The sequence below is a fragment of the Kogia breviceps genome, chromosome 14 (assembly GCF_026419965.1).
Source record: "Kogia breviceps isolate mKogBre1 chromosome 14, mKogBre1 haplotype 1, whole genome shotgun sequence".
NCBI classification, from domain to species: domain Eukaryota; kingdom Metazoa; phylum Chordata; class Mammalia; order Artiodactyla; family Physeteridae; genus Kogia; species Kogia breviceps.
The window spans coordinates 82,682,734-82,710,388 of record NC_081323.1 but is presented as its reverse complement, the minus strand read 5'-3'; the positions used below and the strand labels follow the sequence as shown (position 1 = coordinate 82,710,388).

Below are 27,655 nucleotides of genomic sequence, written 5' to 3'. Positions count from 1 at the left end.
ATGTAGTCTTGACCGCTTCTTTGTCCTTGATCTCCCCAACGAAGCACCCCACAAGAGAATGAACTACAACTCCCAGGGGCCCATGCGCCGGGGGCCTGGCAGGGCGGGGGTCTGCATGGCGAGGGGTGGGGGTCGTCTGGAAAAGTTAGGGCGCAGCAACCGGGGTGAAGGGAAAAACGGGGCTTGTTGAGGGGCAGCGGGAAAGAAGGGGACACCCAGAAGGCAGCGGCGAGCTGAGTTGGGGAGGGGCAACCCGAGAAGCGGAGGGGCTGGGGCAGGGCCGGGGCGGGGTGCGCGGGGTGGTGGGCGGGGCCGTCTGCGTCACGCGGCGTGGGCGGGGCCGCAGGGGGTTGTCCGCCCGCGGCACGCACAGCAGCCGCAGCCACCTCGCGCCCGGTCCCGCGGTCGCAGCTCGAGCCGCAACCTTCGCGCCGTCGCCTCAGCCGCTCGCTTCGTGGGTCGGTCCTTCCGGCACACGGGCTCCAGCCGCGCCCGCAGCCGCCCTCCGAGCCCTTCAGGCCGCCCCGGTCTCCTCGCCCGGCCCGACCCAGCCCGTGAAGATGGTGGACCGCGAGCAACTGGTGCAGAAAGCCCGGCTGGCGGAGCAGGCGGAGCGCTACGACGACATGGCCGCGGCCATGAAGAACGTGAGTTTCTCCTCCCTTCCCGCCGCCTCGCCCCAGCCCCTTCGCAGACGCGGGCTTTCGCGGGGTCGACTTGGGGACTAGTCGCCCGTCGCTCCTGCAGGTTCGCCGCCCCAGAGGGGGCTGGGGAGGGTCCTGAGAGCGCTGAGGACCGGGTGTGACGCGGCCTCTTCCCGAGCGTTCCCCAGGGCCGGCGGCGCTGCCGCCTCGGCCCTCCCCACGCGCCCGCGCTGGGGCGGGGTCTCGCAGGGCTGGTGTCGGGAGCGGGGTCTCTGACCGCCGCGCCTCCGGGTCTGCTGGGGACCTGAGCGGGGGCCGTGCGCATCCTTTGTGCCCCACTTCCCCTCCTCCCAGCCTGGCCGTGTGGGGGCGGGGGACCGCATGGATGCGGTTCCTCTTTTCTCCCTGATGTCTGGGCGGCGCCTTTCCCATTCACTCAGCAGGTCTCCCTGTTTTCGAATACTCCCCCCCTCCCCAAATCTTCCCACTGTCTCTCCAGACAGATCCTTTAGGACGTCCCCGGGAAAAATGTAGGCTGTCCTGAAAACCTGGGCTCAATGGTGCAAAATCGAAACCTTCTTGCTCACGTTTTTCTTAACAAAAGGCTCCTCTTTCTGCATGCCCCAAAGCAAGTTCTCTTGCTTTTAGGAAGGGGGAACGATTGTCTCGCTAGCGTTTTCATTGATTGTTCTCAATATGTCATCTCCATGTTTTCCTACGGCTTTCGTATTGAAAAGTGTTGGTATTGTCTTTAAAACAAAGGTTGTGAATTAAGCTGACTGGTTCAGTTTGTGACATATGCTGTTTCTTTTTAAAATATAGGCACACATCTGTCGAAATTCCTATAAGTTGAAAAAATATTCTCTGATCTGATATTGCAAACAAAGCGGTGGTGGGAGGCAGTATCAAGTCATTCCAGAAGATTCTGCATTTGTCGTATTGCAGAGAGCCTAGACTGGGTGGAGGCTGGGAGGAGTTATTTTAAAGGGGAAAAAGTCTTTTTTTTTTTTTAATTTGTTTTGTTAGCTGCATCTGAAGCTTAAAAAAAAAAAAAAAACTAGCGCATCCTCAATGCTGATGAAAAGAGAATACTGATCTCCAGTTGTCGCATTTTGCAGATTCCTGCTTGTATTGCACCATTTTGTCAGTAACACTATATTCATCTAATGGGTGGTTAACCAGTTTGATATTAGAGGGTGGGGGAAATATTGAGCATTATTAAATGAAACGTAAAATTATCTAATGATTTCGGTCTCCCACTATTTTCATATCTAACTTCCTGCCTTATGTAACAAAGGTTTTAAAACGCATCTCCAGTGTGCAGTGGATGGAGGAGTGTACCTTGCCTGGTAAACCTTTTTAATGAAGCAGTTTAGGTATTACAGATTAATTCTTGAACAACTTTACTGGTTCACAGAAGATGACAATGCTGATGCCTGTGTATTTAAGCCAGCTATGTTAACAAAGAAGATTTTTATCTCATTAAGGAAGAGAATTGATTCTGAAATTTGGAGTACTGCTGTATTAATATTATTGCCACAGTTGCTGTCTTTAAAGCTCAAATGATGTAAGTTGCACTTTAGCAGATATCAATATCTTTAGTTCACATTACTTAACACTCTTCTAATTTTTCCATATTTCTAGTTTCACAGGAAAGCGAGTGACCTCGCTCCTATATCCATAGCAACCCAGTGATGTCACACACAATGACACAGAGGCTGCAATGCACCTAATGGGTTGGTAGGGAGTATGAAAATGGCATTTGTCCAAGGTAATGCAGAAATGAGCAGATAAGCCAGGTGGAATTGAGCATTTTATCTTCCACCGGATGAGAATTGGTCCCCCAAATAAGAATTTCATTTATCCTTAGACGTGCAAATCAGGGATGTCTAGCTATGCCTGTTCACCTTTCTATTTGTAGTTTTCTCAAAAGTTTATAAGATACAGTCATGTTTTTAAACATTTGTCTCACTATTAAAATTGGGCAATGAAGGAACAAAGAAGTTTTAAACAAGAATATGTTTTATGCTCATAGTGCAGGGGTGAGCTGTATACATGGGTTTATTGCAAATTATTAACTTGGCAGGTCTTAATAAAAACCTTAAAAAATTATGACTTCCTACTGGGGCATTTTCAGTAAATGTTAGGGAATGAGAATCCATTACAGAACAATTTAGCTTGGGATTTGGAAAAGTTCTCTTTTGCCGTGTTTATGTTTCTGTTCCTTAACTGAGTGTGGAGGAAAAAACAGTTTATAAAATATAGAAGACCTTTTCCAAATCTGTTTACCATGATTTTGAGGAATTAAGCTTACCTCTGATCTGCATTTTCCTCATCTGTAAAATGGGTTAACACCTGCTTGAAAAAGTTGTGAGGATTAAATGAAAAATATAGTAGGTGCTTTAAAAAAGGTAACTTTATAAAACTTTGTTTCTTCCTTTGTTTATAAAAATCATCTCATCAGAGAATTTGGAAAATACAGGAAGATACAAAGAAAATACTCAATCCTGCCACTTGAGTTCTCTTCTAAGGCTGAAGTCATCCAGATGCTAGCGTGATTAACAGTTATTTGGATCTGATGAAGTTACCTTAGTAGTAAAGAGTTAGGACCTGTGATAGTTCTAGGTGGGTGACCAGGATAGAGATAAAATGGTGTATTCTGGAAAGGAGGAAAGAAGGAAGTTTAGTCTTTTAAGACACATTTGTAGGCTTGTATCTAAAAAGAGAGAGCAAACATCTAGATGTTTCCTACTTGTTAGACAATACTGACTTGTCCTTTCGATTTTAATAGCCTCTTGAGAAGTTAATATTCTAAGTACGCTACTGGTACTTTCCTGTGGGCGGTGTGGGGGGCAGAAAAGGTTCTGGGCTACTAACTTTGTTGAAGTTACTGGGTTGAACAATTTAACTTGGGTGTGTTGGGGGGCGTTAGTGGCAAAAAGCTATCTTAATTATATAAAAAAGTCTTCGTAGTGGAATCGATAATACTTTAAAAGTTTTTACAATGTTAAATATTCTGTTTTTCTTACTAGCTCTTCCAGGAGCCTAGATCAATAGCCATTATCACTAATGGAGTGATGACACCTCTGTAGACTCTTCAGAGGTGGAGTTCTGCCAGCCATTATTATAATAAAAGTCATGTGGTTTCACTTGTTCTCTTTGGGGTGGAAAGAATACAGATGACAGTTTGCTCTTTTTTTTTTTTTTTTTTGACAGTTTGCTTTTTATGTTAACCTTCACAGTAACTGAAATGACTCTTAAGTGCCTTTTCTAATTATTTAAACAATTTCATATGTATCTTTTGGATTATATTAAGATAAAAGATGTTGCTGAATGTGCATCCTCATTACAGTTCTTTGGGTTAACTGCAGACCCATGGGAGGATTTCATCCCCTAGTACTTGGAGGAAGCCTTATTTATTTATTAAACCAAACTCTAAATTATTAAAAAGTGGAGGAAATGATTTTGTTTTTATTGAGGTAAAAGTCACAACATAAACTAACCATTTTCAAATGTACAATTCAGTAGCATTCAGTACATTCACATGATGTGCAGCCATCACCTCTAGAAAAAATAGGAAAATGATATTTTAAAAAAGTGATGGTCTGGCTATAGCTGGCTGGATTCCAACACATTACTGATTCAGGAATGTGTCAGTAATGAAGGGCTCACAGCCAGTGGTAATCAGTATCCCTTTCTCTTTGTTTTCTAACATCTGAACCTTTCAGCATAAATTGAAAAGGGGACTTATTTTGGCTAGATTTGTATTTCCATTTAAAAAGTTACAGAGCTTAAAAACTATACATTGCTCACACAAATTAATAAGAACAATTTACCTGAAATCGGAGCAAACTATTAACTATTTGGAGATTATAGGAATTTTGCTGGTGTTACTATTATCACTCATTTTCCGCCCCAAGACTGACTTTGTTAGACACACTTGCCCTGCTGTGTGGCACTGGTTCCTGCAGTGCTGAGAGTGGTGAGCTATTCAAGCATGGGCTTCTCGTAAATAAGATGTTAAATACATCGTTTTGGTGTTTCTGAGGCTGCCAGGAACAGCTTCTTGTCTCCAGTATGACCAGCCCTAACAGTTTTATCTGGCAGGGCATCTGATTCTTTCTGTATTCCTACCAGATTCCATGAGATGTGGAAAAAAAGAAGCAAAGACCACTTTATATACTTAATAGTCAAAGGGAGAAAAATCACATATAAACCATTGTCTTTTGTCTTACTTTCTAAGCTCTGTTAGAGCTTGACCAGATATTCGAGACTATAATTATTGGGAACCTATATTTGTTGTCTTTCTAGGCTATAAGGGCTACCAACATGAGCTGCCTTATGGCCTTTCCTCTCATAATCAGTTTTCTGCTGTCTTCCCCAAATTCCATTTTAGGTATTACCTATCATTTTGGTTTAGTACCAGACCATATTATCTTGCTTTAGACTGGCACTTGAAATTTTGATTTTACTAATTTATGAATTTGAGTCATAAAACAACAGTTACATGAAAAGTGATCAACAAAAATTCCCCAAAGAAAGCTTTAATTTTAAGATAAATTTTTAAATTTATTTGGTTCCATGATTTTGCAGAAACAATAAAAATTTGTAAATCTTGTAAGACTTTGCGTGAGTCTTGTTTTTTCTTCCTTTTAAAAGAACTCGTGAAGTCTAAACCAAATTTCCATCAGCATATCACTTGTAAGAGTGTCCCACAGAGGTAGATTTTTCTTTACCGGACTTGAATACTGTTAATGTGGTGCATAGCATTAGTTGTGTTGTGAATAAGTAGATAGAAATGAGAGTGTTTTTACATATATAGATGTTTAATATGACATTAAAAAAAAATTCCAAATAAACTCATTGGTCTCATCCTTTTAATCTTTGAAGCGATACCTTATTTTTGGAGAGGTGTAAAGCCACACTTGGTGAGTAGGACCCAGGTATAGTGTCAGCTTTTCCCTCTTAATAATTCTGTTGCTAGAACAGGGGTGCCAGGGCGGGGGATATGATACGACAGTGACAGCAGCGGGCAGCTGAACATGTAATGACGGTAGTGCGAGAGGAATCCCTCATCCCCCCTCCCCCACCGCCGAGTCTGAGAGCAGCTGTGGTGGTGTGAGAAGTGAGAGAGGCTAAAAGGTTTGTTTTGAAGAGAGAGATCATTGAAAACTTCTTTAGCTTTCTGAAAGGAGTTGTTAATATGGCACTTAAGCTACCATGTTCAAATGACCAAGATCTAGGAAACAAAGTTGCCCATGGTGCCAGTACTTTAAGGATGTAGAAATAAGCTTAAAATATTTTTGACTGAATTGTTTCAATTCACTACCATTCAGTTCAACACAGTGCTCCTTTTGTATGGGTCTAACATGAAATAGTGAATGTATGTCTTTGCAGCAGAAGCCCAGCATGGATAGTCGCCATGCAAACAATCCCATACTCCTGCCAGGACATTCTTACATGAGGGCCTGCCTGACATGGCTAGACCCGGTGGATGTATGTTATTTTCAGATCATACTCCACTCTTCACATATGACTCACCTCTGGTCTTTCTAACTACATCTGTGTAGTAAAAATAGAGACTTAAAGTTTAGACACTAGATTTTTTTTCTAGTAGTTTGAAAATGACCCAATGCGTGAGGATAAGGAGAAATAACAAGATAGGGTAAGAACAGCAGAATACATTCCGCAGACAAGGAAAGCTGGTGGGGACAAGTGAGTAGGGAAGAAAAATTTTAGAGTATCTTGATTTTGGGATGCTCTGATCTTGTAAGGGACTCTGGTTTTTGGAAGGCTGTCATTAGTGGGACAGACCACTGATGACAAAAATGTCTGGCCTTTAGGACGCTAGAAAAATGCAAAGTATCACCAAAATAGTTGCCTATGCAGGGATATTTCCATCATGTCTTTCTACAGGGTTTTGTACCTTGCTTTTTCCCCTTGATATTTCAAGGATATTTTCTTCTGTTATCAGTATTTTCAGTGGCTGAACAATCCTGTGGGTGTGTCATAATTTAATTTTTATTTAGCATTTAGGCCACTTCCAAATTTATAAATAATATTGCCATGAATATCTTTGTGGCTAAAGCTTTCAACACAGATTGTATATTAGGACAGAGACCCAAAAGTGGAATTTTTGAAAGAATTGCTAAGAATTTTTAAGGAATTTGAAACCATCACTAGTACTGGTATGTATCTCAAAAGTTTTGGAAGATGTAATTGTTTGGATAGATAGTACATACACATGGTTCAAAGTTCAAGGGTACCCTATTGCCCTTGCTGCTCCAGAAAGAGAAAATGAGGTTGAAACGGGAAAGTTTAACTGCAAACTTATTTGTGGCAAGCCTCTCTTCTGCTTTCTTGGGGTTGGAATGAGTACCTATTAAATTTTTTTTTTTTTTAAAAACTAATATGGTAACTTTTGAGTATATGCAAAATAAAGATAATAGCATGATATAACCCCATATAACCAGTTTCACCATTTGTCAGCATATTGGCCAATCTTCTATCTATATACTTTACTACTGTTCTGGTCCCCTTGGTATTTATCATCTTGCAAGATGGCTTTTTTGTTTGTTTGTTTGTTTTGCGGTACGCGGGCCTTTCACTGTTGTGGCCTCTCCCGTTGTAGAGCACAGGCTCCAGACGTGCAGGCTCAGCGGCCGTGGCTCATGGGCCCAGCTGCTCCGCGGCATGTGGGATCTTCCCAGACGGGGGCACGAACCCGCGTCCCCTGCATCGGCAGGCGGACTCTCAACCACTGCGCCACCAGGGAAGCCCAAGATGGCTTTTTATTGACCTAAAATTATGCCTTATTTCCCATAAATGTTCCAGTTACCAGCAAGATCTCTTTATATTCAGATTTGGCAACCTCAAAATGTAGTTTCTTGCTTAAAGCATTTAATCCAGGTGGCAGATAATTTAATTTTTTCCTTGATTTTAAGAGGAGTGTTTCTCTTCAGTTGACATCCAAGTGCTGCTTCCTATCAGCCTTTGTTCATGAGGAGGAGGAAAGGCTGGATGGGTCACGAGTGGGGAGAGGAAAGATGGTGCTGTGGCAGGTAGGTTTAGAGAAGGGTTTTATCATTACTGGACTGTTCGTTTTTACTGCCTTTTTTGGGAAAGGGGCAACGAAGGCTGATATCTTTTGTCAGTTCTGGCTTTTATTGCCAATCGATAGAAGTGCTAAAACCCAGTTGATTTGTTGAGGGTGATGTGGATAAACAAGTTTTGCTCTTTTTTGGTTTTGTTGCTTGCCAAGCACCTTTAAAAAATCATTTTTGCGTTAAAGTCATCATGGTACTGGTTGTAGGTATGAGTAGGTAGGTAGGTAGATAGATATGTACATACACACTAGCTGTTTGGGCCCAGACACCTTGGGTTTGAATTCCATGCTCAGAAGTATGGAGTTGACTAGTTTAATATCAATAATTTAGGTGAGTATACGGCCATTTTATTATTTTTTACCATTCGAAGGTCCCGCAGGAAAAGGCTAGATTTTTGGAACCGTTTATTGAGGAAGAGAAAACAACATGGTAAACTTCAAACAGCTATAGTAATGAATTGAACTTTAAAATTGCATAAATATATTTCTATTAACATTACTTATTTAGAACTCTGTCTAGCATGTAGATTTTCAAAAACACTGAGTGAATTATAGCTAGTTCTTATTTTGGATTTATGGTACACTTGCATTTTGATCATGTTTTTCTCTTCATAATCTGGCTGGCTGTATAAATACATATATATTTTTTAATGAAGGATGATTAAGACTAGCATTTTAGCAAGTGTTTACATCTGTTGTGAAAATCACGTCAGTACTATAATTTACTGAGCTGTTATGGCATAGCATTACCCTGAAATGTTGATGAGTTAAACTACACATCTGGACCACAGTGGAAAACCTAGTGTACTTTTTGGGTATGACTTTTTTTTCACATCTGTTCTATAGATTTCTGCACTGACTATAATATTTTTGGGAAGACAAGATTTTAAGTTACACACTCGCAGATTAAAATATTGCAATATAGTTGGACATTTACTGTCACTTGGGAAGCATCTTTCTATACTTTTCCCATTTAATTTCACAACAGTTTTATAAAGTGATGGTCCCATTTTACAGGTGGAAATATTTAGGTAATTTGCTTATTAAGGCTTGAGTTAAAAGTATTTTTTTTCCCCTAGATCTCGGCCTCTTTTAAAAGGTTTTTTAGTTTTCAAAAAGGAGTCATAGGTGAAGTGTATACATGGATACTGGTAATCTTTTATCTATTGTCTCAATGACCTGTTTTCATTAATTTTAGTCAATGTTCCATTGTTTGCAGAAGCTTTGAAATTCCTTCATACTGCTGTATATTTAATATTTTTCCATTTGGTTGTCCTTGAGAGGGTTGTTATGTAATCCAGGTTTTTAATACAGAACAAACTTCTTTAGGACAGCCCTAAGATAAAATACTCAATATGAGTGTAATCTTTCTTTTAGAAACTATTTGGTCCGATGATTGTGGTGTGTTTTAAATTGAACAAAGGAGAACTTGCAGTTTTTAGCATAAGGAGGTAAGTACATGGTTTTGCCATTGGAGTCTTAACAGGTATTGCCAAGAAATGAAAGGATGCCACTCAAACTCAATGGAGGAGTATACCTCACTTGAAAGAAATGGGAGGAAGCTGTGACTTTTTTGTACATCAAAGATAATATGGTCTTGTGTGGAATTCACAAACTGGAATGTGGAAACATGTTTTGAGGGGATTTAAGTGAAGATCAAAGGAAGAAAAGAATGTTAACTTGAATATTTTGTAGATGTTCTAGGCAGTGGAAGAAGTGAATGGTACTGATCCAGAATTCACACAGGGAAGGGAGAGTTGTGAGGGGATTATTGAACGTCTGTGGGAACATTCCACACACAGAAAGTGAAGGTCAGCCCAGTGCTGTGGTATCAGAGGACACTGAAGTCACCCTGAGCATCAGGGGCGATTTCCTAGAGAAATGATAGCAGAGCAGTGAGGAGTGGGTGTTGGGGGGGTGGGGAAAACTGGAGGAGGAGTGTCCAGGCAGAGGGAATAGCGTTGTTCAGTTGCAGGATGTCCAGGGAGCAGAACTTTGCATGATTTATGCAGTCACTATTGGTTGCACTGAGAAAATGTTAGGAAGTTAGTCCAGAGAGGTAAATAGGGGCAGGGACCAGTTCATGAAGGGCCTTGTGGAGTTTGGTTTCTTTTCCTTAGGCTTTGGAGAGTCATTGAAGGATTTCAGGCAGAAGAGGATCATTATCCGATTTTTGGTTTGCAGAGAACCTTGGTAGCAGTGTGGAAGTTGAAGAGGAGGACAGTGTGGCAGAGGGACAAGACTGTTTATTAGTATTGCGGGGTCTGCTCTGAAGGTATGAGGACCAGGACGTGGACAGTGACAGCAGATTTGAGAGAGAGAATTTGATGGCTGGAGATAGGAGGAGGAGGCAGGAAAAATGATGGAGAAGATCAAGTCAGTTGCCCTCATGCTGTGTTTGAGGGAACATTTAAGTGGCGATAAATGGGAGCATCATGGCTACAAGTTAATTCATGAAAAGCTCTTAAAACAGGGCCTGGCGCAGATTAAGCACTCAGTGTTACTTATCATTCATTAAGTAAACAAATGTTTATTTAGGAACCACTAATGGCCAGGTTCTAGTCTCAGACCTGGAGGATATAATATCCCCTGCCCTCACAGAACTAGCATTCTAGTGGGAGTCTCCTACCAGGCATAATAAGGTCACCTAGGCCAAATTGAGAGTTGAAGTCCAAATGAACCCTGGGGAATCCCACTTCAGTAGTGACTGGAATGAGGAAGAAAGGACTAAGCAGATGGTGAGAGAAAACCAAGAGAGCAAGCTAACAAAGTGGACAGGAGTGTCAAGCAAGGAGGATTAGTTCTCAGTGTTAGATCCCTTACAAATTAAGATGAAGACATAGGAGAACGTGGGATATGTGAGGCAGGAAGGCAGTCGATGACAGTGGTAATGGGGTGAGGAGTGAATGAAAGGTGAAGAAATGGTAACAAGTATAGGCTAATTTTCAGAAACTTGATTTTGAAGGAAACAGATGTGATTAAAAGGCATCGTTTATTTTAAACCTCAACTTGGACTACATGTTAATGGGAAAGTACAGGAAAGAGGGTGACTGATGGGAGTATCTTGAGAGGGAAGAAGCATCTTGTTTGCATCCAGCGGGGGGGGGGGGGGGGGGGCGGCGGCAGCGGTGGGGCAGCTGTTTGTCAAGTAAAGGCCTTTGCTCACTTTCCTTTGAAGAGGCAGTAGTGAGCAAGGGTTGCCAGGCGGTGAGTGCTAAGGGCCTGGCTGAGGTTAAAAAGCCTTAATTTGTAGTGACTACAATCTAGGTTTTTTTGGTCTCTCTCTCCCTCTCCCCTGCCCCGCCCCATATTTTGGGTATAAGAGTAGAAAGCAGGCTGGGTGGTTCTATTGATTGAGCGTTTGGGTGTTTAGAGATGGTATAGCAGAAGGACAAGGCATAGGAATGTGGATATTAAAGCAAAAATAATTGAATTTGATGGATCTTGATGAACCTTACTAGGAGGAAATAAAACCTAAAGGAAAGGGGCTGAGAAAAAAGGAGACGGCTCAAGAGCAAGTCTAGTAGGTGGAAGTGAGGACTGGTAACATTGAAGGATAGGTAGGAGTTTGGTTTTATTATTTTTTACTTGTTTCGGCTGTGCTGCACAGCTTGCAGGATCTCAGTTCCCCAACCAGGAATTGAACCCAGGCCACGGCAGTGAAAGCTCCCAAGTCCTAACCACTAGACCACCAGGGAACTCCCCTTTTTAAAAAAATTTTTATTTTTAAATTTTGCTTGTTTCTTTTTGCTTTATTTATTTTAAAAATTTATTTATTTATTTATCTTGGCCGCACCTCTTAGTTCCCTGACCAGTGAAATTGCCGAGTCCTAACTGGTGGACTGCCCAGGGACTTGCAGGAGTTTGATTGTAAAAGTGAATGGTTGGGGGTGGGGCAGGAGGTAAATTAGGAGTTTGGGATTATCGTATGCACACTATGTAAAATAATCAACAAGGACCTACTCAATAACCTGTAATCTGTGTGGGAAGAGCCTGCAGAGAATGGATACATGTGTATGTCTAACTTGAGTCGCTTTGCTGTACGCCTGGAACTAACACAGCATTGTAAATCAACTATACTCCAATATAAAATAAAAATTTAAAAAATGAATGGTTGTGAGTCAGGTCAAAGGTGTGGTTTGGGGATAAGTTGTCAGAATCGATGAGATAACTGAACTGTTGTTTAGAATTAATTTGAGGGAGTAGCCTTGGATAAGGAGGTAGGGCCAGAGGTCTGAATACAGGTAAACAATCCCAAAGAAAGTGAACATGACATTGATTGCAGGAGAAATTTTAGAAGCAGAGAAAAGGCATGAAAGAGAAGATGATTGTGAGGGAGTCATTATGGGCTTGTATAAGAACCTGCGTAACTGGTTTTAATTTAACTAATTTTTATTTTTATTTATTTATTTATTTTTTTGCGGTACGCGGGCCCCTCACTGCTGTGGCTTCTTCTGCTGCAGAGCACAGGCTCCGGACGCGCAGGCTCAGTGGCCACGGCCCACGGGCCCAGCCGCTCTGCGGCACGCTGGATTCCCCCGGACCGGGGCACGAACCTGTGTCCCCTGCATCGGCAGGCAGACTCAACCACTGCGCCACCAGGGAAGCCCTATTTTTATTTTATTTATTTATTTATTTATTTTTGTGGTATTCGGGCCTCACTGTTGTGGCCTCTCCCGTTGTGGAGCACAGGCTCCGGACGCGCAGGCTCAGCGGCCATGGCTCACGGGCCCAGCCGCTCTGCAGCATGTGGGATCTTCCCAGACCGGGGCACGAACCCGTGTCCCCTGCATCGGCAGGCGGATTCTCAACCACTGCGCCACCAGGGAAGCCCTTTATTTTATTTTTAAAAAAATACTTATTTATTTGGTTGCACCGGGTCTTAGTTGCAGCAGGCAGGCTCCTTAGTTGAGGCTCCAGTTAACTAATTTTTAGAATAGGGTTATTTGACTGCTAGCCAAGGGAGTGCTAGAGCATAGTATATCTATTTCCTGATTTGTGAGGTTAAATGGTGAGCTGCAGAGCTTTGGCATCTGTCCCGGTTGTTGAAAAGTGAGATCAGACTGGAGCAATGGGTGGAATCTCAGCTAATGAAGTGGCCTTGTTTTTGCTTCAAGTCCTGTACCTTGACCCTAAAATTCAACTGTTCATTACATTTGGTGCAGGTGGCACTTAACAATAGCCATCTTAATATTCGTTAAGTTTTTGTTTGTATCAAACTACCTAAAGCAAATATTTCTTGTTTATCACAGTTCTTTATACTGACCAGGTAGTTTGGGTCTAGACTTGATCCTGTGGGGCCGGAAGAACTATGAAGAGGCCAAGGCCTCTTCACATAGCCTCTCATCTCCAGGTTAACCCAGGCTTCTTTGCCTGGGGAAGGTTCCCAGCAGCGAGCCCCGATTCACAAGCACTTTTCAGGCCTTTGCTTACCTCATACTTGCTAATGTTCTAGCCAAAGCAAGTTTCATGATCAAGTTCACATTATAGAGTTGGAGAAATATAGTTTTTGTTTGTTTGTTTTTGCGGTACGCTGGCCTCTCACTGTTGTGGCCTCTCCCGTTGCGGAGCACAGGCTCCGGATGCGCAGGCCCAGTGGCCATGGCTCACAGGCCCAGCCGCTCCGCGGCATGCGGGATCTTCCTGGACCGGGGCATGAACCTGCGTCCCCTGCATCGGCAGGCAGATTGTCAACCACTGCGCCACCAGGGAAGCCCAGAAATATAGTTCTTGATGGAAGGAGCTGTGAAATCGTTTAAAAGGAAGGAGATGTATGCAGGGTTGGAAGGAGTTATTAGGGCCATTTATGCAAACAGTCTGGGCTGGATACAGCCTATGTAGATTCATGTCACTTAAACATTCGGAAGTGACAGTTTAGGTGCTGTGGTTGATTCACTGATGAGTGAAGTGTGCTACCTGCCCTTAAGGACTTTAGTCCTTTTAGGAAAAAGAAAGGTATACAGTTATACTACAAGGCATCAGATATAAGCAGTATAATAACTGCAAGGTGAAAGTTACACACACAGTAAGCAGTAGTTAGTTCTGCCTGAGGAATTTTCAGACTTCGGGAAGTAAGTGTAGTATTTGAATTAGGGCTTAAAAGATGACATACAGAGAATTTTTCTTCATAGTTCTGGAAGTGCGTTTTAGGTGGTTGGAAAAGCATGATAGCAGAGGAGTGTGTAATACAAGGAAGACTGTGAGACCTGGGTCTGGGTATTGATGACTTGCAGCAGGTTTTTCTACCTTGGCTCTATTGACATTTGGGCCAGATTATTCTTTGCTCTTGTATGTGGCTGACCTGTGCATTGTAGGATGTTCACCAAGCATGCCTGGCCTCTGCCCGGTAGATAATATCTAAATAGAGCTGCTTTTAAAATGCACTGTACCGTAGGTTATACAGCATTTTCAAATACACCAGCTTGTTTGCCTTCTTCCCCCTGCCACCCCCCCACCCCCAAAAAAAGCAGATCTGTGGTAAAACTAGCAGTTATAAATGTTAGTTCACTTGTGCTGAATTCACAGAATAGCCCGGCTAAAGTGTGAAGTGTTGTATTCTAAATAGCAGACTGAAGAGTACTGACACAAGAGTACTGGCAAATTTGGAGGGAAAGAGTCAGGATGATGAGGGGAGTTGTATCTAGATCATAGAAACAGTTAAGTAGAGAAGACCTAGGGGTATGAGGACTATCTGTTTGAAGAAGTGATTCTGGCCCCAAGAAATAAACCTTAAGGCTATAGCGACTGGCAGTTTTAGGGGAGATAAACTTGGCTTTATCTTGAAGTCAAGTACTTCTGATGTTACTTTCTAAAGGTGGATTTAGGCTGAATTCTCACAGATGTCCAAGTAGAGAGTTGGAAGACCACCCAGCAGGGTCTGTAAGAGGGAGGGGAGCACTGCTTTGGTACCAGTTTGTGTGTGGATTGTCTGTAATTTGAAAAGTTGTTATTTTAGTATATTTCTCTCCTACCTTTTTTCCCCATAGTGGCAGAATTGAATTTCTTCATAATGAAGAATACCCATGGTAGGGAATGTAAAATTCTTACCCCTTTTCAAGTTTGCTTAACTATATCTGAGCAATAGACATAATGCTCTCGTTTTCATTTTTGGCGAGGCTATTGAGAAATATTAATCTATGTCAAACTACATAGTTTATTTGAAAGCACACGAGGAGGATTAAATAAGAGGTAGAGGTTCATGCTCTATTATAGTGGGTTTTCTTTGTAAGAGCCCACGCGTTATGATGCATGAAGTATTTGGAATTCTGAACATGTCAAACAGATTAATTAATTATTGACATGTGTGCAAGTGCTGTAGAGACTGTGGCATAGTGCAGCAGTTTTATCTTTATGGCTTTATTGAGGTATAGTTCACATACCAGACAGTTCACCCATTTGAAGTGTACAGTTCACTGGTTTTTAGTGTGTTCACAGTTGTGTAACCATCACTAGTATCTAAATATAGAACATTGTCACCTCCCCAGAAGAAACCCTGTATCCATTAGCAAGCAGTCACTGCCCTCTGCCCTGCGCCCCCCCCCCCCCCCCCCACTCACACACACACACAAAGAGCTCTAAGCAACCACTCATCTATTTTCTGTTTTTATAGATTTGCCTGCTTGGGACATTTCATGTAACTGGAATCATAATATGTGGTCATTGGTGATAGGCTTCTTTCACTAGCTTAATATTTTCATTGTCATCCATGTGGTACCATGTATCAGAACTTCATTCCTTTTGATGCCTGAATAATATTCCATTGTATGGATAATGCTACATTTAATTTATCTTTTCATCTGTTGACATTTGGATTGTTTCCACTTTTTGGCTGTTTTAACTAATGCTGCTGGGAACATTTGTGTGCAGGTTTTTATGTGGATCTTATGTTTTCATTTCTTTTGTATATACCTAGGAGTGGAATTGCTGAGTCACGTGGTAACTCAACATTTTGAGGAACAGTCTTGCAGTTCTTAACCTGGAGAAATAGACGTGTGGATCCCATGCAATACTGAATCTTTGAGGGTTAGGGCTGCTAGGGGGAGAGTGTTTTACAAAAAGCTCCTTCTTGGTTAAGAACCAGTCATATAGTAGAAAGCATATGGGATTTTGAGCCATGAGATTTGCATTCCATTCTTTGGCTCTGAGCCTTAATTTTCTAAACTCTAAAATGGAAATAACAATACTGAATCATAAAGGGTTATCTGGAGGGCCAAGGAGGAATTATAATTTTAGTGAAGAACTCATTTTTGATACTACAAAAGTTATTTAGAAAAATACAGAATAGATAAATACTTCTTAACATGATAGAAGTATCTTTTAAACAGAGAGTTGGTATTTAAGAATGAAACACTGGACGTATTCCATTAAATTCAAAATGAAACAAAGATGCACATTATAAGCATTATTAATATTGTCCTTGTCCTTGCAGTAGATGTGATACAGTATAGAAAGGACGAGTGATATTTGGAAATAGGTAGGGAATAAACTGGAAAAATATTAGAATTAGTAATTAGTTCAATGAAACAGGGCTGAAATCTATAGTATGTATTTCATATATCAGCCCTCATCTGTATAAAGATATAGTGAAAGATTTTTATGCAACTAAATTTTGTTTTTTGAGGTATTCTTGGTAGAAGTGAGGTGGTGAACACAAAGCAACATGTGGGTTTGAGTTATTTACATCAGTAAACTTTGCATAAAACTGCTGGCTTTGAGCTTTTTTTGAAAGCTTGGTTTTCAAAATTGACTTCAAACTTTAATTGTGGATGTGCTTAACTGGGTAAATTATGCAGAGGGTTTGTTTGAATAGGTGCTACTGGTAACAGGTCAAAATTCAACCTCCTCAGCCTTGACTGCCTCCCAGCCACTCTGTTTTCAGACCCTTCTAGAAATACAGTGAGAGCATACAAATTCCTTTTTAATGGCTACCTAGAACTCTGTTGTATAGAGGTATCATAATCTAGCCAGACTTCCATCGAGGACCATTTAGGTGGTTCCAGACTTCAGCTGCTTACAAATGATGGCAGTGAGTCAGTTTCTAGAAGTGGAATGGCAGAGTCGGAAGTTTTCTTAGTATTTGTAATTTTGATAGCTGTTCCCAATTGCCCTCCATAAAGTTTGTACTAATTTACGGTTTCCAACAGTGGATGAGAGTGCCTGTTTACCCACAATATCAGCCTTCACAGTGAGTCATCAAAGTTTAAGTTTTGCCAGTCTGATTGGAGAAAAATTAGCATTTAGAAAATGAATGAATTTGAGTACTCTACTTATATTTTCCTTTTTTTAAAAATTGTCCATTCTTTTTGCTCACTTTTCTGTTACTGATTGGTGTTAAATTCCTTTTGGGAAGGTGGTTTTTGTTTTTGTTTTTGATTTTTGGCTGTGCCGCTGTGAGGCTTGTGGGATCTTAGTTCCCCAACCAGGGATCAAACCTGGACACTTGGCAGTGAAAGCACGGAGTTCTGACCATTGGACCACCAGGGAATTCCCTGCAATAGCATGTCTTAAACTACATCTTTTTTTATTGGAGTTTAGTTAATTTACAATGTTGTGTTCGTTTCAAGTGTACAGCAAAGTGATTCAATTATACATATATATTTTTTTCAGATTCTTTTCTATAGGTTATTACAAGATATTGAGTATAGTTCCCTGTGCTATACAGTATGTATCTTAATTAAAAAGTACTTCATTGCTAAAAATATTAGTCATCAGTCTGACAACACAGGGTTGCCGCAAACCTTCAGTTTGTAAAAAACTGCAGTATCTGTGAAGCGCGCAGTAAAACAAGGTACAGCCTCTTTTAGAGAAACTAGCCCTTTCTCTGTGACATGTTGCAAGGTTTACATCATCAGAGACTCAGGGTGGGAGAAAGAGCACAGGACTTGAAACCAGAGGACCCAGATTTGTGTCCCTGCCCTGCTGTGTGTCAGCAGTGTGATTTTTGGGAAAAAGTCTGTTGATTTCCTGCATCACACCTGTAAAGTATAATGTCCACCTTATTAGAGTAGTTGTGAAAAGAACATAGGATTTGGTGGCTGTCAGAAAAGCCCAGGTTCTCAGAATGAGACCTTGAGCTTGGCCCTGAATATGCCATGGAAGTTTCATTTTTCTTCTAGGATGTTCCTCTTCCTGGAATGTTTCCCTTCAGCACACTTTTTATCCAGGGTCATTGCTGCTGGCTTTTATTTGGTGAATTTTTGTGTAGCATTTTTGGTTATTTATTTATTTATTTATTTTTGGCTGCATTGGGTCTTCGTTGCTGCACATGGGCTTTCTCTAGTTGTGGCGAGCGGGGGCTACTCTTCGTTGCAGTGTGTGGGCTTCTCATTGCCGTGGCTTCTCTTGTTGCAGAGCATGGACTCTAGCCGCACGGGCTTCAGTAGTTGTGGCATGAGGGCTCAGTAGTTGTGGCTCGCGGGCTCTAGAGCACAGGCTCAGTAGTTGTGGCACACGGGCTTAGTTGCTCTGCGGCATGTGGGATCTTGCCGGACCAGGGCTTGAACCCGTGTCCCCTGCATTGGCAGGCGGATTCTTAACCACTGTGCCACCAGGGAAGTTCCTCTGCTGGCTTCTAAAAGCCCAGCTGATGAGCTTTCCAGGCAGAGTTTGAATATGTTTTGAGGGTCCCCAAGACTTACTCCTATGTTCAGTGATCTGCCAGGACTCAGCACGTAGCTGTGCTCTTGGGTATGATTTATTACAGTGAAAGGATGCAAAACTAAATCAGCAGAGGGAAAAGGTGCTTGGGGCGAAGATCAGAGTAACCAGTGCAAGTTTTCCAGAGTCTTCTCTCAGGAGACTCACACAGATTGTGTGTGTGAAATGTCTGCTGGGAATCTCATTAGAGACTCAGTACCCAAGGGATTTTTCCATTTTGTTTTGTTTTTTTGATGTTTAAAATGTTTATTGGTATTTTTAAAAATAGATCTTTATTGGAGTATAATTGCTTCACACTACTGTGTTAGTTTCTGTGTACAACAAAGTGAGTCAGCCATATGCATGCATGTATCCCCATACCCTTTCCCTCTTGAGCCTCCCTCCCTGTCCCACCCCTACCCATTGAGGGATGCTCTCAAAGGCACTTCTGCCTGGCACATACCAAATGCAAGACTCCTAGAGGGAAAACAGGTGTTCAGCGTAAACCACATTGTTGGGACAAACATTTTAGGGACAGTGAGCCATTCTTAATCTGGGATGGTGGGAACCCTTCCAAAATCTTAGTTCTCAAATGCTAGCCAAGGGTCAACTTTGCAAGCAGACCTTTCTAAAGATAGCAGTCTCAAGGCTGTTGTGTTAACTCTTTTTTGTAAAGACTGTACTTCAAGTTTAAGGCATTTTGCCCACATATGCAAGACATGACTTCAGATTATTTTCCTTTTTTTTTTTTTTTTTGCGATACGCGGGCGTCTCACTGTTGTGGCCTCTCCCGTTGCGGAGTGCAGGCTCAGCGGCCATGGCTCACAGGCCCAGGTAGTCCGCGGCATGTGGGATCTTCGCAGACCGGGGCACGAACCCGTGTCCCCTGCATCGGCAGGCGGACTCTCAACCACTGCGCTACCAGGGAAGCCCTAGATTATTTTCAAAAATTTTAATTTGAGATTTAGCAGGTCATCTGTAGAATACATGACTAATTATATGCAAGCAGAACAGTGTCACATTTACTTGCAGTGGGTTATTCTGCTGCCTGCACAGTATATAGGTAAGTGTCCATTACATGGACACTGATACTCATTTTGCACCTTGTCATGTTTTTCTTTTTGGTGCAGGGGGTTCATGTATAGCAGTCACTGCATTTACCCTTTTTATGGCCTCTTGGCCCTTTCAGGTGATGGCACTCCTAGGACCAAAAATGCTTCGTGGGGCCAAACGTTACACCTGGTGTCTGCTAACTCATTTTTTTAACAGACTTTTTTAGAGTAGTTTTAGGTTCACGGAGCAAAGCACAGAGGTCCCGTATGCCCCCTGCCCCTCCCCACTGTCAGCATCCCAGCGTAGTACGCTTGTTACCATCGATGGACCTGCACTGACTCCCCGTTAGTATTCAAGTCCGTAGTTTACATTGGGGTTTAGTCTTGGTATTGTCCATTCTGTGCATTTTTACAAGTGTGTAATGACATGGATCCACCATTAGAGTATTGTACAGAATAGTTGCACTGCCCTAAGAATCCTTTTTTCTGCCTCCTCATCCCTCCTATCTTATTTTTTGGATGTGAACAGAATGTAAGTTTGTTCTTTGTAGAGATTTTCAGCTTTCCTTAAGTCAAGGCGTCTTACTCACCATCATAAGTTATTGTACAAGATTCCGCTTGGTAGAAATACATTTTAAGTAAAGTAAGCTTAATTCAAGTTTCATTTAAGGAGTTTAAACGTTTGAAGTTGCACTCATTACAATTTAAGGTTCTCGATAGGTAAGTTGAAGAATTGTGAATGACTTGGTGCTCCAAGACCACAGGGTCAGAAAGTCATCTAAATAGCTTTCCAGGGACTTCCCTGGTGGCGCAGTGGTTGAGAGTCCGCCTGCCGATGCAGGGGACATGGGTTCGTGCCCCGGTCCGGGAAGATCCCACATGCCACGGAGCAGCTGGGCCCGTGAGCCATGGCCGCTGGGCCTGCGCGTCCGGAGCCTGTGCTCCGCAACGGGAGAGGCCACAGTGAGAGGCCCGTGTGCCGGAAAAAATAAATAAATAAATAAATAAATAAATAGCTTTCCAGGAATCTCAAGGGTTGCTCATCTTAGGTAGAGAAGATTTCTCTCCTCATCAACTCTTAGGGGACGACAGTTGATAACTAATTAATATCTGATGCCTTAGCAGCTGGGATTTGGGGAGTTTTATTTCTTAAACTGTTGGTGAGAATAACAGATTTTTCTAACCTTTTTGCTAACAGCTCTCTCTAACTTACTGAAAGAAATTGGAACTAGAGCTAGTATCATAGAAGTTGAGAAGAGAAACCTTAATTTTATTTTTAACCAGAACATAACTGGAGAATGTGCAAACTGTCCACATTTTCCAGTAGCTATGACAGTAAATTTGGGGGACCATATATACAAGTATTGCGTTCTTAGAAACAGTTCAGTGACTGTTTTGAAAGACATTACCTTGCTTCCCAAATGATACATATCTCACATCTTCCCACACTGAATAGGCATTCTATCTTCGTTAAACCTTTTTTGAACACTATGTGGATACTTTTTTTGACCTTTCAAAAAAATTATCTTGACTTTTGAAACTAGTATGGTTGGGATCTCTATTTTATTTTAATGTAAAAGTCACAGATTATCTCTCATACAAGTCATTTTGATATTAAGGATTTTAAAAAAAATTCTGATTTAAGGTTTTTAAAGAAATCTTAGTTCCTTTGAGCAGACTTTTTTTTTTTTTTAGAGTTAAAGGTTTTCCCCTCTAACATAGTTTTTCAGTGGCAGAGAACATCTGGGTATGTCCCAAATGTGGTTGAGTTACTGTATCTAAAGGTGATGTTGGCATTTCGTAATCTCCGTTTCAGTTTATCTGAGGCAACTGGACAAATTTTACATAAGCGCAAATGGCTATCTTTGGGCTCTTTAGCCAACTTTTGCAGCAGGAGGAGACCTAATGGTATAGAGTACTGGTGAGGTAATTTGAGCTTTAAATAGTTGCTGGCTGTTGAAATAAGGATAGCATGATTTAGGGGAAAGGCTAGAACCCGATCTCAGTGGCCTTAGGTACCGTGGCTTCTTGCATTGGAGACAGTTACCAGGTTACACTAGAGGCGGCTAGTCTTTAGTATCTGCACATTCAGTGAATATGGGCTGGTGTCCTATGGTATGTGGGCCTCAGGCCTACAGAGGCCTCTCAGCCTGTTTGAAAGCCAGTCTGGGGAGTTATTCCAGCCTATATGATACTAAAGTTTATGGAAAGGAAGTGATGTAAGGGAGCTACGGACTAGAGAATAGCATGAAATGGAGAAGAAATACTTGATACAGTATCTCATACATTAGTAGCATTGAGCAGAAGATAAACTAGATGATGTGAGAAATACAGAGGCCTCCTATGGTGAGACTTAAAGTGAAGGGACGTTATTCAAGGTGTTCTCAAAAGTAATTGCCCAAGGGAATTTCCTGGTTAGGACTCCAGGCTTCACTGCCGAGGGCACGGGTTCAGTCCCTGGTCAGAGAACTAAGATCCCGAAGGCACATGACTTGGCCAAATAAAAAAAGTAAATGCTCACATCTCTATAGCACTTTACTGTGTTGGGAGCACTTTATCGTTCATCTGGTATACCCTTATAATCTTATGAAAGAGGTAGAAATCTGTATGCAAACTGAGGCCCAGATAGATGAAATGGCTTGTCCCCAAGGTCACTTAGTAAATGGTGGGACTGGAAAGCCCCAGTCTTCTGGGTTATATGCATATACGTCAGAAATTGACAGGAGTGACAGTGGCTGAGGGCTGCGAATAGTTTGTCCGAAGTCCAGAATATATATGGAAAATCGGATGTGAGGTGATAAGCCTCCTATTCAGGGGAAGCAGTGTTTCCACGGTGGGGCGGGGGGGCAGAGAGTGAAAGCACCTCTGTGCTGGGTTCCTTCTGATCTGAAGTCCCGTAGAACCAAAGCCCTGTTCCCCCACTGCATCTGTTTCCCCTAGGCCACCTCTGGCAGAGATACTGTTGCTGTCTAGTGTTAGAGTGGAGAATCAGTAACGCATAGTGAAAGGTTAGCATAAGAAAAACCACTCAAAAACTTAGGAACTTGAGTGTGTGTTATTTGCTGGATGTTGTGAGAATTAGTAAGCAAAGCATATGAACTAATAAGTATGGTTTACATTCTGATTTGATTGTATCTGAGAGGAACTATTTTAATTACATAAGCAGTCCTTAAATATAATCCTCTCCCACCCCGACCTCTTCCTTGATAAAAGAGGAATACATACCGAATGTAAATGATCCGTACACAGGTAAGTCTCTTGAAATCCCAGCCCTTCCTCCCCCAGATACTTTAGCTTATCTTTTTGGATTATACCCCAGTACCTTTCACATCTCTGAGTAATATAATGTTACATGGATGCTGTGGTTGATCTACACAGGGAACAGAGTAGCCAGTTTAACTGGGGGTGGGAGGAGTAGAGCTGGGCAAGATTGCATAGAAGCCATGAGTATATATTGGTTCTTGACAGTTGTCTAAGTATTTTCCAGGCAGGAGCACTGGTAATTGTTCTGGGCAGAAGTATGAAGGTTTTTGCAATTAACATGTTAACCACTGGAGCACAGGTACATGAGAGAACGAGGCGAGGAAAGCATCTAGTCTGTTGTAAGTCATAGGAAAGAGCTCATGATCTGGGGTTTCTGATAATGACATTGACTTAGTATGTACCAGTTTAAATATGACAGTTAACCAGACAAATAAAAATGTGACCTCAGAATAGGAAAAAAAGTAACAGCTCAATCACTCCTTCTTGTAAAATTTTCTGTTTCATATGGGTGTCAGATACTTAGAGGTATATGGCTTTGACATCACAGAAATCAGGTAATATAAATTAAATAGTTTTAATGACTTGATTTAATTTCTTTATTATATGCAGTTGTCTGGTAGTCATAAAAATACACAACATTGGTGTGCCGTTGCTTTAGTGTCCTCAAGGCTCTTAGTGTTTGGGAAGATGAAGACCTTCTAGCACAATTGAAAGAAGCGTTAATTCATGTTGGCCACCTCGGCTCAGAAGTGCTTTGCTCACCTCTCCATTTTATTGCTGTTGTATTCAGACACTACAAACACATGTTCCCCAAGTTGCTAATATGTCAGTGATCAGAGTCAATCCCGTGCCCCCAGTTTTCCTTTCTGGTGTTTCATAATTTATATTATTTTAACGTAAGAAAAGCTTCTTTGTTTCTCAAAAGTCAGCTTGAAGTTGACTGACTATGTTCTCACCTGGTAGGCAAGATACTCTCACCGATGGGACTGACGTTTGGTAGACAGGGCAAGGTTAGGAAGAAGCTGTCATTGTTTTTTCTTAAAAAAACTGATGAGATACATAAGCCATCTATACTTAAAATCCTTAGGATCGGTATGTACGTAATGATGCGTGAGAGGCCTGTTGACCTTTTGTAATTTAGATCAAATTTCGACTTTACATCTAAGAGTTAGACTTGATAGTTCTTTCCTGGAACAGCTGTGTGATAATAAGCCTGTGGCCTATGTGTCCTTCTCTAGGGAGAAAGCAGGGGTTCAGGCACCATTGAGCCAGTTGCAGTTTTTTCCCTTCTTTGTTGCTCCTTCCCGCTCCATCCCTCTTCCATATACCCACACAGCCTAACTTCTGTTTGTTGATTACTTTAATCAACTGGTAGATCTCTTTGTGTTTTAGTGGCATAAAGCTATGATTAACCCAACTGACATCATCTGTACCATAACAGCTCTTTATTCTTTGCTCCTTAATAGGTGACAGAGCTGAATGAGCCACTGTCCAATGAAGAAAGAAACCTCCTCTCTGTGGCCTACAAGAATGTAGTTGGGGCACGCCGTTCTTCCTGGAGGGTCATTAGCAGCATTGAGCAGAAGACATCCGCGGATGGTAATGAGAAGAAGATAGAGATGGTCCGTGCTTACCGTGAAAAAATAGAGAAGGAGTTGGAGGCCGTATGTCAGGATGTGCTGAGCCTGCTGGATAACTACCTGATCAAGAATTGCAGTGAGACCCAGTATGAGAGCAAAGTGTTTTACCTGAAGATGAAAGGGGACTATTACCGCTACCTGGCCGAAGTTGCCACTGGAGAGAAGAGGGCGACTGTCGTGGAGTCATCTGAGAAGGCCTATAGCGAAGCCCATGAGATTAGCAAGGAGCACATGCAGCCCACTCACCCCATTAGATTAGGCCTGGCCCTTAACTACTCCGTTTTCTACTATGAGATCCAGAACGCCCCGGAGCAAGCCTGCCACTTGGCCAAGACCGCTTTTGATGACGCCATTGCCGAGCTCGACACTCTCAACGAGGACTCCTACAAGGACTCCACGCTCATCATGCAGCTCCTCCGCGACAACCTCACGCTCTGGACAAGCGATCAGCAAGACGACGACGGTGGCGAAGGCAACAATTAAGGCCCCCAGGTGGACTGGCAGCACACGCTGATGCTACTACTGCAGTCTTTATTTTTTTCCCATGAGTTGGGGGTCGGGTGGGGGAGGGAAAGGGAGCGATGACCTTCCTAGGGAGAAACCCACGACCTGTCCTGTCTTTGATCGCCTCTTTGACATTTTTGCCAAAATACCACTAGTGGAAAGTCAGGCTAGCTGTGCTGGTATTGGAATAGCAGCCTCACACTGGCATATGGACTGTTCTGTAGATTAATGCAAGTGGAGCTGTCCTTAATTTAACTTATTGCTAGAAAATAGGGTTTTAAGATGAAAAGAAAACTTAAACGGAATAGCCCTCATTCAATAAGTTCTGTGGTTCCAGTAAGGATTTTTATGTACATATGCTCTTGTCTTTTAAGTTCTGGGTACTTTATAGCTCATCTGTTTTAGCTGTGCATTTTGTTTTCCAGGGGGTACTCTACCAGACATGGAATAGTTAAAATCCCAAGCTGATAGACTTAGAACATGGGGTATATTTATCCTTGTGGTTTAGGCCTTGCCAGTTTTCAGAAGTTTCTGATTAGTTGACAGTATTAACACTAAATTGCAGTTTACAGTATTTCTACATTACAGCCATATGTGACATCAAGCCATTGATTGTGTGTTTTTCTTATTTTGGCTTTTACATGCTTATTCGGCCTCATGCAGGTTGGTTTTGCTGTTATCTATCTCCTAGGCAAAAAGGCTTGCCTGAGGAGAATCAAAGCTACTTTAGGTTTTGCTTAATAGGTGCTTGGCAGATGGCTGTGGGATTTTTGTCCTTCTTTCTTCTTAACTTAAATCCACCACAAAAATGATTAATCACTTTAATAGAAACGTTAAACACCACAAAAGTAGAGAAAATACAGGTCTGTATGCCATTTATTGTGCTGATATTTCCAGAGAAATCCTGAGTTTTTTCAGCTGCCATAGCTCCTTCCTCAGGGACTGCACTGCCGTCTCACTCCTCACTTGAGTCTTCCCTGCTGTACCTTGTGCCCAGGGCACGCACTCGGGTGGGTTGAAAAGCTGTTGGGTTGTAGAAGTTGTTGGTGGTTTTGAGAAAGTTTGTGGTGCAGTGTGTGAAAATTCAGGTGCTAGGAGCTTACTGGTAGAAAAATCCTAAAGGAAGAGCTCTATTCATAAACGTTCTGTCCAATTTCAGGAGCCTCGTGTGTCAGTTTTTCCTCCCTGAAAACACTCCTTCCCCAAATAATCGTTGTAGGAAAATAAACTAAAATCATTATCAGATAATAAATACTTAACTCCTATTTGACCAAAACTTTTTCTATGTATTTTTTTTTCTTTTTAATGAAAGCATAGAAGTTGGAAATTGATTTGTGCCATCTGTACACGTTTTAGAATTGAAGGAAACCACGATGCTATTTCCACAAGTTTGTTTCAGTTAGCCTTAGGGTCCTTGGTTCTCGTTTTGGATAAGTCTTAACACACGACCAGTTTGCATGTGCATTCAGGCTTTTTTATAAAGTCAGTAACAGCGTGAACTGCTGAGATAGGTAATGACACCAGACTCGTTTGTTTCTTTGTTTTATTTAGGCAGGGAGAGGAGGAATGACTAGTAATTGAGGAAAACCTGACAGTTGCTTTTGCTGAAACCAAAATAGAGCTTCCAGTTGTGAAATGCACGTGTTGACCAGGATCCGGGTGACAGTGAAGATAGAAGAGTGTGACGATGCTCTGTAATGTGGCACAGTTACCCAGCATGACTTTCCTTAGAAGGCCCCCTCCATATGCTAGAGCAGAAGTCCCAACTAACCAAACCTGCCAGAAGAACTAACAGAAGAGAGCTTTATAGCTTCTGTGCCCTAACAGGGGCCTAAGGTGAATGCCACGGATGGGAACAGATTTGTGGGGTGGGGGTGGGGGTTGGTGGGGTTTTCCTTAATTTATCTTCATGTCCAGTGAGCAGTGTTGTGTCCCTCCTTGTAGCATTTGGAAATGATTTACTGGAATTACAAAACCTATTTTTCTTTTAAATTTCAGCTTTGGCTCTGGCTGCTTTTTAGAATAATGCAAGATAAAACCATATCTGAGGGCTAAAAATGAAGGAGGGAATGGGAGACTTGATATTTAAGCAGCTTGAATGGTTTATTTTCTTTTCTTTATTTTTAAAGAAATGCACTTGCCTATGATGCTGTCTCTCCAGTGAAATGATTACTCCTCCATTACTCTATTGATACAATATTGTGCATGCTAGTGTTGTATTTCTATACAGTAGCTTGAAATTTATTAACTTATACTGTAGGTGTTATGTATTCCTATGACAAAAAAAATTAAGTCTTCAAATTTTTTAAAGTTTTTTTAATTTAATTTTTCCTTTTGGGGGTAAAGTTTGCTCTACCAAATAGTGATCGTAACAAATTGATCTGTTTTGGATGTTGCTATAGTGACATGCAGTTATATATTTTGTTTTTAAGGGTGGGGGGGAAGCAAAAGAAACACCAGTGTTAGCTTAATCTTAATGTCTGGTGTTTGTCATGGTGAAATTATAACTATTACAGTGTAGGAGAACAACGAATATGTTCTCTGAATGAGCCTTTGTGCTTTTTGTCATGTTATGCAGTGAACTATTTTTAAGGTCTAATCAGTGATTATTTTTCCAACTCCGTGTTTCTCTAAGGAATTATTTCACACACGGACCATTCTTAGCAGTTTTCCTCAGTGATGGAATATCATGAATGTGAGTCATTATGTAGCTGTCGTACATTGAGCAAATAAACTTACAGATCTGATGTCAGTGCTAGTTTTATTTAATGAGTTGAAATTTTCCTTTGCTTTTGAAGGTTTGATTGGACA

The 27,655-nt window shown here is 41.8% G+C and overlaps 1 protein-coding gene across 1 annotated transcript; it reads left to right on the top strand.

The window, feature by feature from the left end:
• The first annotated feature begins 299 nt into the window (after positions 1 to 299).
• Positions 300 to 27,596, top strand: YWHAG (tyrosine 3-monooxygenase/tryptophan 5-monooxygenase activation protein gamma). Its single transcript, XM_059037166.2, has 2 exons — positions 300 to 647; positions 24,167 to 27,596. The coding sequence occupies exons 1-2, from the start codon at positions 561 to 563 to the stop codon at positions 24,821 to 24,823; spliced, it is 744 nt and encodes a 247-aa protein (XP_058893149.1). The 5' UTR covers positions 300 to 560; the 3' UTR covers positions 24,824 to 27,596.
• Positions 27,597 to 27,655: the final 59 nt, after the last annotated feature.

Excerpts from the sequence above, each read along its gene's own strand:
- YWHAG (XM_059037166.2), top strand. The coding sequence starts at position 561 with ATGGTGGACCGCGAGCAACTGGTGCAGAAAGCCCGGCTGGCGGAGCAG. Across the intron at positions 648-24,166 it reads TGGCCGCGGCCATGAAGAAC|GTGACAGAGCTGAATGAGCC; the intron begins GTGAGTTTCTCC and ends GCTCCTTAATAG.